This window comes from Myotis yumanensis, unplaced genomic scaffold (genome assembly GCF_028538775.1).
Source record: "Myotis yumanensis isolate MYYU_CA2020_CCGP unplaced genomic scaffold, mMyoYum1.0.hap1 SCAF_6, whole genome shotgun sequence".
Classification (NCBI taxonomy): domain Eukaryota; kingdom Metazoa; phylum Chordata; class Mammalia; order Chiroptera; family Vespertilionidae; genus Myotis; species Myotis yumanensis.
Genome location: NW_027223757.1, coordinates 29,072,240 through 29,088,571, shown reverse-complemented (window position 1 = coordinate 29,088,571; position 16,332 = coordinate 29,072,240). Strand labels below are relative to the sequence as shown.

The window sequence follows — 16,332 nt, the reverse complement described above, 5'->3', positions numbered from 1 at the left end:
CCATGTGCTGTGCTAAGCCTTAAGGAAACCAAGGAGAAGATAACTTTGAGCAGTTCCCTGGCTGGTGGGGACAGAGGACGTGAAAACCCAATGACGACGCAATGGTATGTGTGCCAGGTGAGCTCAGGGAGTAATTGCCCCTGCACTGGGGTGGAGAAGGATTTCCAGATGGTGACAGCTCAGCCACAGGTCCCGAGAGACGGGAACTCACCAGGTGAAGCACGGGGAAGGAACAGTGGGCGAGGGGAAGACCACAAAGCCAAGCAGAGAAGCAAGAGCACAGTATCTGAGATGAGGTGCAGAGTCTGGGCGCTGGGGCCCAGCACTGTGTGACTAGGGTGGGTGATAATGTTGGTGACACAGGTGGGGGCCAAGCAGACCAGAGATTTGCGTGAGACCTTGAGTTTTTTAACTTTATCCTGAGGGCAGGGGCAGGGTCACTGAAGATTTTGTCAAGAACTGGGAAATACACTGCATTGCCACTTGCTCCAAGTAAAAGTAAGACATTCATATGTGTGAATCACAGGAAAACTACCCAGGCCCTCACTGGGTTCTGTGCACATTTGGACAAAAGGATAACAATCTCAATGATGTGGTTTCCCAGACCACCAAAGATAACAAACAGCACATGTAACCATTTCTATGTATCTATATGAGATAACAGATGAATAGATGCTGACTACAACTAGTGTGATATAATCATTTGTTTTAATATATTTTATTGATTCTTTATAGAGAGGAAGGGAGAGGAAGAGGGATAGAGAGCTAGAAACATCGATGAGAGAGAAACATCCATCAGCTGCCTCCTACACACTCCCCACTGGGTATGTGCCTGCAACCAAAGTACATGCCCTTGACCGGAATCGAACCTGGGACCCCTGAGTCCGCAGGCTGATGCTCCATCCACTGAGCCAAACCGGTCAGGGCGTGATATAATCATTTCACAGCTGTATTGGTAATACAAATCATTATGCTAGACACCTTAAACCAGTGGTTCTCAACCTTGGCTGCACATTAGAATCACCTGGGAATCTTTTTAAAATCTTGATTCCTGGGCCTCATCCTCCGGAAATTCTGTTTCTTTGTTATGGGGTGGGGCCACAACATTAGTAACAAAGAAACAGAATTTCCGGAGGATGAGGCCCAGAAATCAGGATTTTAAAAAGATTCCCAGGTGACTCTAATGTGCAGCCAAGGTTGAGAACCACTGCCTTAAACTTATACAGGGCTGTGTATCAATTACACCTCAATAAACTCCAAGAAAAAAAGAAAGAGCCCATGAGAATGGAGGGAAATGGAAGCTGCAGAAAGCAAGAACCCTGACAATAGCACAAGCTGATGGTCTGAGGACACCAGGTGGGGATGCAGGGGCCACCCAGCCTGAGGGGGCCCTCATGGCCACCTGTGAGGCGACTGTGAGGAATACATGACTTGATATTTGTAAAGATTTGACACCATGTAGGCACTAAACAAGTCTGCTCTGATGTTATACTTCTGGCAGTGCCAAGAATACCTGACCCTCTAGTTAGATGGATAAAGCGAGGCCCATGGATGTGCCCCTGGCCCCAGGCCAGTAAGTGGAAGAGGCTCCTTTTCTATGGAGTCTAATTTCTTTGCGCATTTCCACACTCTTCCAAATATTACAGGATGTTCCATTTGAGAAGGCAGGTAAATGTGACTACACATAACGAAGAGTTGCAATTTAAGAATGATTCTTGCCTGGCTGACATGGTTCAGTGGTTGAGTGTTGACCTATGAACCAGGAGGTCACTGTTCAATTCCCAGTCAGGGCACATGCCTGGATTGTGGACTCAATCCCCAGTGTGGGGCATGCAGGAGGCAGCTGGTCAATGATTCTCTTTCATCATTGATGTTTTTATCTCTCTCTCCCTCTCTCTTCCTCCCTGATATCAATAAAAATACATACTTTAAAAAAAAGAATGATTCTCATGTACAATATGAATTAAAATGAAAAGCTGGTGGTTGAAGGGTCCGTTTCTTGTTAGCTACTGGCTGCCTGAGTCCTGGGCTGTCCCAAGGAAAGGCTGGACAATGGCAACAAGCTGCCCTTTCTCACTGAGGGGCCTCTGGGGACTTGGGCACAGGGAACTCGCCCCTGAGCTTGAAGTTTTTTTGCTGCTAGCTCACACCAAATCAAATAAGCCAGAATAAAACCCATGTAGCCTTCCCAAAGTCTTCCGTCGACCTATCTCATAAACTAGCACCCGCTTGGATCTCGCTCTCTCTCTCTCTCTCTCTCTCTCTCTCATTTGTCCAAATCCTCTACCCAGTACTCCAGTCCCTGGATCTCTATGCTTAATCTCTGTGGGAAAATGCTAAGGCTACCCTACTCTTGTCATTTCCCTGGGGGGGGGGGGGGGGGGAGGGTTGTACTGTCCCTTCACCTGCTCCCCACTTTCCGTATAAACATATGCCCTTTGTAGGCATGGCCCCTGCATTAACGAGCCTCTACTGAAATTTCCAGCTGATTTCCGATCCCTCATCACCTGAGTGCACATCCCAGCACAGACAGCTTCCAGATAACGAACTAGGGCAGTTGTGTTTGTGGACACTGTGACCAAGCCATTTGGCTGTCCTCCCCAGAGACAGTCTTTGTACCCAGGACAAATATAACCACATTTCCCTGAAAAACAATATTGCACGCAGCCCTAAGGGTAAATTGTGTTTGGCTTTCCTTCTGCATAAAAGTCAATGGGAATCAGATTTGCCATGGCCCATGCCTCATGAGTTGGCCAAAGGCCAAGCACATACTCACGCAGACATGCTTTTTCTATGTCCATACAAAGGTTTCCATGTGCACTTAAGAGGTACAGGAGGCTGCTCTCTGAAAATAAATAAATAAATAACTACACTTTTTTGACGTAGTCTCATGTCTGTAAAAGCAGAACTGATCATTTGAAATGTTCACATCATTCACTGGAGAACTGTGAGAAATGAATTATATTTGTAAGCCTTTGTGAAGATGAAAGGGATATTACTAAAGAATGTACAGCATTCTAACACACAATCACTTAGCTCTAGTCCTGCTTTTAAAACATAGTTCTGTGGGACTTGATTTTGTTATAAAATAACCCAGGCGCCCAAAAGTACATTAGGGGTTTTTATAGTTTTAAGGCTCCATGAAAACCTTCCCTGAAACTGCTGGGGACAAAGCCGACATCTGTTAGCGTGAGAGACACCTTTGTTTCTAGAATGTGAGCCTTGTGATCAAACCTGACACAAGCCAGGGCATTTAAAAGTTAAGGGTGCTGCTTCATTCTAAACGCATTTTCCACAAAGTCTGGATTTTAAAGACAAAGTTGACTTTAATTTTCAACTCTCTGGCTTTTTTCAATCAGAGTTATAGTCACACAGTTATTTAAACAAATGTCTTTGAACTTCCTTAATTTAAAGAAGTGACCCTTAGGTTAATGAACGCTGTAAAATGCTTATTGTTTGAGCACGTGAATTGACTTCCGTTCTGTAAGGGGGTATGGTGAAGACTAAAGTCTCACAGAGGAAACCCAAGATACTTTTACTCTTATACCGCGCCGACTGCTCATGGGTCAGGACTGGCAAATTTTCCTTTGTATCCCTTTATTAAAAGTGCCCTAAGTTAAGCTGCTCATAAAAAATGGATGGTTGTCGAATTTCCATTACTAAGAAAATAACACCCAAGTCTATAAAATGCAAACAGAGGCATGCAGCATGTGATAAATTAAAGGCAAGTTGGGTGGATGATGTTTTCAACAAGTTCATGATCTGGACCCCATAGAGCAGCGGTTCTCAACCTGTGGTTCGCGACCCCTTCGGCAGTCGAACGACCCTTTCACAGGGGTCGCCTAAGACCATCCTGCATATCAGATATTTACATTACGATTCATAACAGTAGCAACATTACAGTTATGAAGTAGCAACGAAAATAATTTTATGGTTGGGTCACAACATGAGGAACTGTATTTAAAGGGCCAGAAGGTTGAGAACCACTGCCATTGCGTGTCTCTCCACAGTAAGTGGGTGAAGAAAATGCAGGCATCACCACCCTATTCAGGCACCAGTGTCAATGAGAGGTGCTTCTTCATTTACTGACCAACGCAAGCCTCCAATAGGGTACATCAGAGCATTTTGTAAATGGCACAAGATCTTAATGATTCTAAATAATAATGTGCTTTCATATTGGCAGTAATCAATTACCTTTTTAAAAAAATATTTTTTTTAAATCTTTATTGTTGAAAGTATTACATTTGCCCCTCTTTTTCCCCCATTGACCCCTTCTAGCCCACCCCTGCCCCCACCCCAGGTCTTCACCACCCTATTGTCTGTGTCCATGGGTTCTGCATATATACACACAAGTTCTTCGGTTGATCTCTTCCCACCCACCTACCCACCCACCCTGCCTTCCCTCTGAGATTTGACAGTCTGTTCCATGCTTCTGTCTCTGGATTTATTTTGTTCAGTTTATTTTGTTCTGTTCATTAGACTAAGCAATTATCTTAATACAAAAAACAGCTTTTTTATATGTTCCTAAGACCAAAAATGGTTCTCACCAGAGGTGTGCACCGAATCACCAGGAAACATTTTTTTTTTTCAAAGAGCTCTCTGTTCTTCCATGGGAGAGTCTGATTATAAGTCTGGTATGAGGTTGGGATGATGATAAATGATAGGTAGGTAGGTAGGTAGATAGATAGATAGATAGATAGATAGATAGATAGATAGATAGATAAAAATAGATGATAGGTAGATAGACAGGTAGATAAACAGACAGGGAGATGGATGGGTATATAGATAGGTAGACAGACAGACACATTTTAATTCCACAAGCAACTGTGATGGGCTCCCCACTACTCATCTTAAATGGTATACGGCCAGTTTATTCATTTGCTCTCTTAGCCAGGCTGGGCTGCACAAGGTGATGAGCTCATGCAGAAGACGAGGCCGTGTCCCTGAGGAGCCTGCGGTCTAGTTGAAGAGGCAGACACATAAAACAGCATCACAATTCACCTGACAGGTGCTGACATAGGGGTAGGAGAGGAAAGAGAACGCTAACTCCATCCGGAAGAACTGCAGAGGGTCCACAAAGGAGGGGGCCCTGGAGCTGGGTCTCATTCCATGTGGAGGGGTGGTGGTGATGGGGGATGCAGACGGTGCCCTCACGTAGGAGTGGCATGATGTAATTATATGTGTTTCTGGGGTGTATTGAGAAGTGCAGAGTAACCAGACCAGGGGACGTGTGCGTGAAGGGGATGGGGAGAAGGAAGGGCAGTTAGGGTGGGGATGTGAGGTGCATCCATGTAGGAGAGGCGCGATAGGCAAAACAAACAAACAAACACAAACAGAATGAGGGTCGCCTCCAAGCCTCCTTTGTAATGCCCGGGGGGGCTCCCTCAATACTAAATGTTTCGTTTGTAAAAACATTTCGAGTTTTGTTTTCTTAAAAGCCCTCTGTCAATTACACTTTTTCAAACGATCCTCGTGACCATATAAAATCAAATATTACAAAAGATGAGTTATTTTAATTTTACTGTTTCCATTAAAGGGTATATATTGAGCCTCATGTAAAAAGCATCATTTCCCAAAATACTCAGAAAGGCAAGTTATGAAATCCCTATGCTTAAATATTTAAGGTCACTGTCAGTTCAAAATGGTCTGAAACTCATTCTGCGTGTGTGTGTGTGTGTGTGTGTGTGTGTGTGTGTGTGTGGGGAGGGGGGAGTATGAGGTGGAACAGGACCTATTTCTCCATCACTAAAAAGCAGGCCGCCTGTGGTGGATCACATGGATCCAGCAAATATAGCATCGGTGTCTAATAGTGGCCCTGACCCAGCCGCTCGGCACAGATACACAGCTAGTGATGACTGAGCCATAGCAGTGCTACTGGGGGTCTAATAACGTTTCCTATTCTAGTATGAACTCCTGACAAGGATGGTTAGCATCTCTTATTAGTTTAAAGCTTTACCTGTGACAGTCTCACCAGAAACTGCTTTTGCCGCTGCAGTGATTTAATCTCTCCGTATTTCATTTCCTGGAGAGACCCTAGCGGAGAAAACAACCTTCCCGATTTGGAAGCAGGTGACTGCCCCTCCACCACTGCCCTCTCTGATCAGCCCACACACTCCAGACCGGTAGGTGACAGAAAGCCTGGAGTCAGTCAACTTCGTTGCTATTCTGACATGTTGTCCAGAAGCCTCTGCTCTTTTGTTTCCAGCTTATTCCCCGGAGGCCTCAGTCCCTGTCACAGCCTGGCATTGCACCTGGAAGCAGATCATTTCCCAGCACAAATTCTCAGCTAGACTGGCCTATTCAGAGAGAAGGAGAGGAGAAGGGAGGGCGGAGAAGAGAAAGGGGGCTGAAGCAGAGCCCTTACTCCCACTTGGTAGCTATTTCTGAGGGTCTGTAACACTGGTCCTCGCCCTGGCTGTCCATTAGATATTCTGGGAGCTTTTAACAAATACCAATAGCATGGCCCTGCTCCAGGGACTCTGATCTAAGTTGCCTGGGTCGGGCCCAGAGACTGCTATACTTTGAACGCTCTCCAAGTGATCCTAATGTGTGGCCAAGTCGAGAACCAGCACTCTGACTCTTTGGAGGACACAGGAATATCTATGCTGTGTCCATTGCCCTCAAAATGCTTAAAGTCTGGTTGGGAAGAAAAGACTCAAATGGAGGATGATCTCAGGTAGGCTACCATTAAATACACCCTGGGTGGTGAGTTCTGTTAGTGCCCTGGGGAAAGGCAGGGCTTGAGACCATGGAGGAAGATATGAAGATGGGATATGTGCTGGGCCTTGAAACAGGCTGGATTTTCGTTATGTTTCCTCTCCATCCACACCATCATCCAGCTGAGAGCCTTCTAAGTGGATTTCATTCTTGGAAGCTTCCATTCTCGCCTCTCTCCTGTCTGTTCTTCCCATGATGATGATTGTGCCTTGAAATCATCAGTCCTATCATGTCACACGCCTTCCTAAAACCGAAGGCTCCCCGAGAGCTCGTAGAATAGAAGCCAAACCTCAGTCCCTTCATGATTGGCTGAGGATCCTTGTGCATATAAAACATATGATGTTTATGAAAGAAACACTGAAATACGTATTTTCTTACCCGTGTACTGACTTCCATCTAAAGACATATTCACATATTCAGATGTGATATGATCACTTTTAACATGAATATTTAAAAATGAATTTCTCTTTGGAAAATTTGCTCTCAGTGAATGAAATGGCATATTCAATTTAATTTAAAAACATATATTCTGGCCGAAACTGGTTTGGCTCCGTGGATAGAGCGTCGGCCTGCGGACTGAAGGGTCCCAGGTTCGATTCCGGTCGAGGGCATGTACCTGGGTTGCGGGCACATCCCCAGGAGGGGGTGTGCAGGAGGCAGCTGATGGATGTTTCTCTCTCATCGATGTTTCTAACTCTCTATCTCTCTCCCTTCCTCTCTGTAAAAAAATCAATAAAATATATTTTTTTAAAAAAACATATATTCTGACTACATCTTAGGCACTGGGAAGACACCGTGGAAGTTACAATGATGAAGACTCCCCATTCGCAATGGAATATGACAACATAAAAAATGCTGGGTTAAATTTTGCTATTGTCAAAAAGAGCTGGATTCCAGGTTTATAAACCACCCACTTTATTGAGTGAGCTCTTACTTGTCTCAGTTTCCTCATGTAACCTGGGGAAATAGTATTTACTTACAAAGTAAGTAAGAGTGGCTGCAAGAATTAATGATGTAACATGTAAATACTGAAGTTGGTGCCTAGGACATAACAGACATTAAAAAAGTACGTTTCTTTTCTTTTAAGACACTTAATGTTTAGTTATCTTATATATGTTTGTGAGGCCTGACTTACACAACAGAACTTTAAAATTAACTTCTTGCATATAAAATCTGCTATCACCCATTTTTAATACTTCATGGGAAATGTTAGTGTGGATTTTTAAACATCTGCATAGTACTCCTACTCTCACAGGTGTAATTGACTTTCACTCATTTCCAACTCGGGTTTAAGTTCTAGCTACCTTTCCCTCTTCACATTATCAGATGGTGATGCTAGTGACCAATGAAATGCCCCAAAGGCTAGAAACAAAGAACAAGAAGAGATATCCTGGACAGAGAGGGCACAGATATTTAATTTTTAAGTAATCAAGCTTTGATATTTATGCAAATGAACAGTTTGCTAGTTCCTAAAAATGGCTTCCACCAAAATGTATTCTTGCTTGTTCTCTGTATCTTTTCCAAAGGTTCTTCCTGAACCAAGCAAGCCATTTCATAAGAATTCCCATCTTATCTTACCAATATAGAAAAATCAGAATTCATTTTGCCTTTGGAAATATGAGTGGTTGCAAAGAATAAAAACACTCAGAACTAATTCTAATGATCTGAAAAAGCAAAACAAAACAAGGCTTTGTTTTAGAAACGAAGACTTTGTCCTGGTTCAGCACACTCTTAAGCTAAGTCTGTGGTTTATTCTCAGGAGGTCAAAGTTGCTCTTCAATTACAGTAAAAACTACTAAGAAAATCTAGTGCCACCTTCAGAGTACTTTTATGTTTTAACATGAATCTGTTTTTCCTTGTGACATTTTGTTTTAAAAGAACAGTTATTTCTTCAATAATATTGTCATTTTTAAAACTGATAGTTCTGAAAGCAGATTATTTATCACATTTTAATCTCTCCCTTAGAAAAAAAAAATTTATGTGAATCTCAGGTGTACTTGGTGAACCATAAAGTGCTAAAACAGCACAATGGACTTCTAATAAATTCAGAGGAAAACACTGTATTTACTTGTTTTATAGCTAAGAAAATGTTCAATAGGAACTACTTTTACAATATAAGGAATATTTCAGAGAATAAGGATAAATTTATTTTTTAATTAAAAAGAAAATCTGTTCTAAATTTTTATCAAGTTCACTCCCCTGTATCAAGACTGATAATCCCCCACTCAAGAATACACACACAAGTACATACATAAAGATCTACTAACGCATACAAATGTATGCATGTGTGTGTAACATTATTATATGTCTAAGAGTGAGATGGTTAATAAAACTGCAGCTACTAAGACCAAGATATCATGAAAGTAGAAAATACAGGAAAACATTTTAAATTGCACCAAATATAGTTTTCACACATAGCCAACTGTCCCAGGAAGCATTCATTTCCAAAGCAAATTAATTCACATAAAAAGTCTCCTCTGTTAGGTAACCATTCTCCCGATTTGCCGTCTTCTGTTGTTAGGACTCCGCGAGGGCAGCCTGAGTTGCTAAAGTAGCTTCTTCTAGGGAAGTTCTGAGGGGCTGGAACTGAAATGTCTTGGTGCTTACATTTACTTATATAACAGCCTGGCCTTTACCAAAACCACTTCAGTGCTCAGGGGCATATTTCTCTGGGCCTGGTCTTATCTCCACCTGTGTTGAAAGATTTTCAAGAAGCACTGGAAAGTCTCCTTTCTCTACACCACCCCTTAGGTTCCCCCACAGGCTAGGGGAGAGGGGGAAGGGAAGCATTAGCTGCAGTGGGGTTTACAGGGCTGAACTAAATCATACATAAAATAGAAAAGATTTTAAATAAAACAGAAAACAACCCTGTATTACCTCAAATCCATGGTTAGTAAGGAATTCCATGTGTGCACATGTACCCATGCCTATGTGTGTGTGTGTATACGTGTGTGTGTGCGTGTGTGTGTGTGTGTGTGTGTGTACACCTTTTAGTGGATTAGAAAGCCATTACTGAACAGCTACTTTGGCTAGTGGGTCACACAGAAGTATTTCAAACCCAACGATTCCAAAATGGAACCCATGTCTTTCCCTTAAAACTCCTCTGTGCTCCATAGTACAACACTATTATCTTACATTCTCAAACTAGAAACCTCAAAGGTCTGCTGTGACTAGTCTACTTCCCCCTGACTCCTTATCTGCTCCTCATGCTCTACTGATGCAGATCCAGTGCATCCCTCAACCCCATTCCCATTGCACCACCCACTTAGGCACTGGCATCAATTTCCAATTACACTCTTGGGACACCCACCTGACTGCTCTCAGCTTGTAACTGCTCACCTTCCCACGGCATCGTCTCACTGCTAGAGCCACCCTGCTAGAGTATAGAGTTGTTCATAATGTAACCCTGCTTTAATTTTTTGATAGTTCTTTAAACAGCCAACATGTCTCAAGTCTTACTATATGCCAGCCATTGTACAAAGCTTTACACATATTACCATGTTTTCTCTTCATAACTATCCCGAGATAGGTAAAATTATTGTTGCCACTTATAGATGAGAAAATACATGGCCTGTTTCCAAATGATTCTCCAGTCTCTTTTGCAAAGAGCTCATAGACAGTGAAGTTCTCCACATCCAGTGATTGTTCAAGAGTCAAAACCCTTTAAGCCACTGGGGCAGAATGTAACGCGAGGACACAGTGGCTCTCACAGATGCCACCTAGGAATGTGTCTCTTATGACCCACACATGATAATGGTAATATCTTGGTCTCGAGCAAAGAAAAATTAGCCCAACAAATGCTACCAAACTTGTGAGACTACTCTGCCCTGTAGAATATGGAAGCACATTTCAAACAGTGGGTATGTTAATTACACCCCAAGTTAATCAGCTTTGCCTCAGCACTACCTTCCACAACGACTCCATGAGGACGCCTGGTAAAGGCTGGGTGGAGAAGTAGCAGACACAGACACAGGGATGGAATAACTCGAACTGCAGTTGTAGTCATAGCCTTGCCTGATAAAGGAACAGCCATATCAGTCATAGAACTCACCAGAAGAAACAAGCACATGAAAAAAGAAGAAAAGCTTAGATATTGCTAAAACTGCCCTGACATATTCTACACACAACTGTTTGATAAATATTTTATTGTTACTCCAGGAAAAGCTCTTAAAAGGGATACATACGCTAGCAATTATGGGGAAGGGATGTCTCCTTCTCAGAGATGGGAGGACTGTCAGCTCTCGCCTGCTAAGGAGAGGGTGGGTGGAAGCACACTGGCATGTGGGCTCAGACCTGCTCTGGGCACTGGACGGGCCCGAGTCCCAGGCAGCAACTCTTCGTTATGTGTTAACAGAAAACACACACGAATCTCTCCTATGCAGCCTTCTGTATGATTTGAATGAATCAGAGGCACTGGGCTTATGTGTGCCCACTGTTGTGTTTCTGCCTAACAATTATCCAAACCCCACCTTGGCCCTAGCTGGTTTGGCTCTATGGATAGAGCATTGGCCTGTGGACTGAAGAGTCCCAGGTCCAATAGTGGTCAAGGGCACATGCCTGGGTTGCAGGCTCGATCCCCAGTATTGGGTGTGTGAGAGGCAGCCAATCAATGATTCTCTCTCATCATTGATGTTTCTATCTCTCCCTTTCTCTTCCTCTCTGAAATCAATAAAATTGCATTTAAACAAAAACAAATCCAACCTTGAAGAAGGCCTGGCTCCCTGAAATGGGTGGTCCAATTGTTAGGGCTGGTGCTCAGCTCTACACTGCTAGCCTCTGCTATCCAGGCCTCAACCATTTCTAATTGGAAAATTTAGACAGATATTCAACATCATTATCTTGTTTAAATTAAACTGGAGAAATTGCAGTATCCCAAGTTAATTGGGTGTCTTGGTAAAATGTTAAAGGTATTTAGAGCTTTTATTTTTTTTGGAGGGGGGGAGGCACTTACCAGTACTATCTTAAATGCCTTCCTTATAGTCAATACAAGGTATTGAAGTGTGTGTGTGTGTGTGTGTGTGTGTGTATGTGTGTGTATGTGTGATGTTCACATGTCCCTGCTATAAGAGGCTGCTTACATCATCAAAATATTACTATGAAAAGTGATCTTTGACAGCCAATTAACTATTATGAGAAAAGTGTTATTTCTGAAATATTCAAATAATGTAATTTAAAAGCCTGTTATTCCACTCAAAGGAATACATTTGGGATTTCACCTACAATTTGAAATGATAGAGAAATTGCTGCTTTGAAAGCCACTCAACACAGTGCATAAATAGTCATAAACGTGTCAGAAGCAGACGTATTTTATTAATAGCATCTGAAAGCATAAATACAAGTACAAATTGTGAAAATACTCATCCCCCTAAGCTACAGAAAGCCAAGAAGTAAATCCTAACCCTTAGCATTTTTTAAACCTACAGAGGGGCTCTATAGTAGTTTCATTCCTTTTCTTAAATGGCCTTTAAAAAAATACATGAGTCAGTTAAGAAAGGCATTTACTTGAATTAAAACGATAATTCTGCCAGGACCTCAGTATAATTACTTGTGGGTGGCAGAAGTTTTAAATGAGGCTAAGTTAGGAATTCTAGTTTATTTCTCTATTTTTTTTTTTTTTTTTTTTTTACTCTACCACTGTAATTAGAGAAGCCTAGGGTTCCTGTTAAAATTGTGCCTTGTCATGGAACATCACACCTACATGCTTTAATGACAAGCCCTATTGGCATATTTTTTTATTGACTAAAAATGTGGGCTATAATGCATACATACATCAATCCAGCCTCCTTCCTACACACACACACACACACACACAGACACACACACACAGACACACACACACTGTCATATTTGTTTTGTTCCTTTCATAGCCCTGACATTCTCACCCCTAATATTGTATTGTTCCAATTTATGTCAATGTCTTCCATGTCAAAGACAAAATGATTTTAGTCACAGAGTCTGGTAACTTATTTGATGAAAGAACTCAAAACACACTACCTTCAAAATCTCTGCCTGCCTACGCTACCTGAACCAAGAGCTGAAATAGCCACATTTCACAAACAAATACGTTTTGCTAAAAATGAGTCATCTTACTGTGGGGCATGTGCTGTAAATGATGCATCCTCTTTGCAGAGCTGACCGTGTCCACCGGCTGCAAGGCATCTCTCTATAAAACCGCAACCAGCTGAGCAACTGAGCTAATGAGTTTCAGGAGACAGAGCATCCATAGCATTTTGGGGAGAATTCTGCATTTAATATTCTTAACACCAAAATGGGGAGTAATCCCATAGCATGGGTCTTCTAAAAGTCCAATATAGCACAGAAAAAGTTCCACATGAGAAGTAATTTTATGCTAATCATTTAAGTGGCATTAGAATACTCCCACAGTCATGTTTGTCTAGCTGTCAAATTATTAAACACAAATACATTTTCAAAAGGCACCTGATTGGCCACTAATGTCTGTACCCTGAAACTAAAATATCAGGGGATACTGAGATGTTTTCCACCTTTCATGCTAACAGGAAGACTAAGCATCAGACACAAGCATTCAGCTGCTATTACACAGTGCATACCGTAACAGTGAAAAAATGTTTGTTCAGTTCATTAACTCCATCCATCTTCTGCCACCCTTTAGTAAGTTGTTTCATTAACCAGATGCATTTTCGCCCACTGTTCTGAGCACAAAAGAATCACACAGCAAAGCACACTTCCTGCAGCCTAAATACAATAACCGTGTAGTCTTCCCAAAGGTGACTGTGGAATTAAAATCTGCGTTCCCAATTCCTGAACTTCAAAGCAGACACTGAGCGCCTTGTGGACAATGCAGCAGGGTGAACACATACCATGTCTCCCGGGCTCGAACGTGAGAGTGCAGGACAAGACCAACAACACATAGACAAACATCCTGCAGGGAAGGATGCCGATGGCAAAGGAGCCGAGAGGGTGGGAAGGATTCAGGCTTGCTTTACCTACCGGCATCGTCCATGTCTCAGGAGTGGCCAGGCGAGCTCTGGAGCCTGGCAGCGGGAAGCCCCGGCGCTCCTCCTGGCTAACGAAGCACCCTGCCCTTCTGCTGATTATCGGTGCTTGCTGGCACACACAGCCTTCTCCATGCGCTGTCTGCAGGAGACACCGCCAGGAAATTTATATCTCCAAGGATGACAAACAGCCATTAGCTCCATTACAGGCTGATTAAGAGAGACTGAGCCTATCAAGTGGATACTTGAATCCTCTGGGGTTTTCACCTCTGTTCTAAGCAAAGGAGAGAAAAAAAAATCACTGCAGTGTGGAATGGACTGCACGTTTCAGAAAGAAGCGCACATGCTATGCAGAGTACATGCTGCTCCCCAAGATGCCAGAGCAAACAGGAGCAGGGGAGGCAGAGATAATGAAAAGGTAAAGAGGCTCCGTGAACCATACACTAAATGGTCCTCCCCCTTGGGCAGGTCTAACGGGGGTCCGGCCTTCATCCCTGACATCACTGGATGACCGGGCAACTTTTCAATGTGAAATGTGAAAGTTTTCTTGTTATTGTTGTTGGGGGTGAGCAAGGAATGACAGATAAAACATTTTAAAATAAAGGCCATCTTCACTATTCTGCTCTGAGTATATGATAAGAAGCTGAGGCTTGTCATTCCTTTTTGGTTATGTTTTCATCATGACTAGGGTTTCTATTTCCAGTCAGGATTTCTTCCTACCTAGCCCGACAGGGAAATTCAAAGGGCTTTCACTAAATGGCACTAATCATGCGAGACACAGTGGTCAAAAGATGTCCAGGGATGCTATAGATGTTCCAATCTGTAGCCATTCTCAGTAACAGAAATGGGAGCACGAAGAAAAGTGCATTTACGAACACAGAGAACACCATTTCACTGCTTTTCTTTAATTTGGCTATGGAAAGATGGCCCTCCAAGATACCTAACACTGCTTACAACAATATCAAGGCACAATGCTGGGCCGAGTGCTGAAGAAATCATATGTCCTGTGGCTATTATGATAGGATATTGGAATGCGAGGATAGCACACGTGTATTTTCTGCATTTTCTCAGATACAGTAAAAAAAAAATATACAGTGGACTCATGATGCAATGAATCCACAGTACAGTAAGACTCTACAGGTTTTTTTATTTTGACAAGTTTTTAAAAAAACAGTTCTGAGTGTCATTGTTCTGTCATTGTTTCTTTATGCCATTGGAATTTCTAATGACAAACCATTTGCAAATTATTTGTAACATACTCTTCCATTTCAACAGCTTCTAAATATTTTTGTTTTTAATGTAACCTCAGGCTTACCTATGGATTTTGGGTTACCTTATTGTTTAAGCAAAATACTTCATTTATGATATCATAAAGAGTAGAGAAATAGTTTCTTCACAGAACAGTTGAATTTCTCAGTGATTTCTCCGTGTGATGTCCATTTCCGTTATTTTAATTTTGTCACACAATTTTGAGGACATATCACTGTATTAGTTTCAAAAAAAATTCTTCGTATGTTTTTAAAATGCTCGGGTCCCACAAGACTGAAATCACTGTGGCTTCCGTTCCTCATCTCCGTGCCCTGATTAAGACTGCTAACTACCCAGAGTATCAGCAGGAGGAAATCTAGGGCAACCCAACTTTTTTTTAAAGAGAGGAGTTTGGGAAATATAAAGGGTAGAGAAAACACATCCTGAAGTCTGAGACTTCGGAACGGAGTAGCTAAGAAGTGTCACTACTGGCAGTGCCTGCTAACTAATAAGAATGTATTTCTATTGGCTGTGCACTCAGTTCAAAAAGTGGCTTTTGATTATTTTTATTAATACAGTCAGTCTCTGAAGTGCAAATGGATTGTGTTCCAAACGTTTGTTTTGTTGGTCATTTGAAAAACACGCTTTCTCATAAACACTGATTGGGTTCCAAGGACAGACCATTAAACACGGCTTCACGCATGATGTGGTTTATATAAGATCCACAATCTCAAACACAGTTCTAAAACCCAGAAGGTTCTGGAAATCTTAAAGGTGTTTTCTCCTTTTAAGTTTGGCTCTGAAATGCATCTGTGTCACAACCTGAGTTGAAGTGAGGCTATTTAAAACTCTTTACTTATCTCACTTAGGATGCATAATTATGTTTTGCTATGGAAATGTTGGTGTTACCGGGTATGGGCATCTGTTCAGACCCTTCTGAGGATATGGCACAGGCATATATTACCTTTCTAAAATGCAAAAATTCTGAATTTGGAAACACACCAGAGCCCAAGGGTTTCAGATGACAGACTATGACCCTTCACTACAATTTTGTGATTGAAAAGGGCAGAAAAGAATCCTTTTTAGGGTTTTGCCACAGGATCCCCTTCCTTATCCAGGAACTCCCTCCCTCTCTCACCTGCTAAGTACCCGAACCTCTCTAACCACCGATGATGTCAGACATAAACAAGGGGTAGGCAACAGAGAGAGAGGTCTAAAAATAATGACACTAATGCTGAGTGCCTGTGAGGGATGAGGATGTTTAAAAACTGCGTACATTGACAAGGACACATCTGCTTTCTGTCTCCCTGCCTTTGCCACCAGCACGAGCGCTGTCCCTCCTGGGCACCAGAAGACAAAGTGACAATGAAAAGCCTCAGTGGGTGGAGCATTG

General features: G+C 42.3%; 1 protein-coding gene across 2 annotated transcripts in view; it reads right to left on the bottom strand.

Moving 5' to 3' along the window:
- Positions 1–16,332, bottom strand: part of PHACTR2 (phosphatase and actin regulator 2) — a 238,841-nt gene that overhangs the window by 153,688 nt on the left and 68,821 nt on the right. Inside the window, exon 1 of one of the 2 annotated variants that reach the window (XM_070417823.1) lies at positions 13,687–14,006. The exons of the other annotated variant lie outside the window; for it this stretch is intronic. Coding sequence (XP_070273924.1) covers positions 13,687–13,699 — 13 coding nt within the window. The 5' untranslated portion in view covers positions 13,700–14,006. Of the gene's footprint in view, positions 1–13,686; positions 14,007–16,332 lie in introns of those variants that run through there. 2 annotated transcript variants of the gene reach the window in all.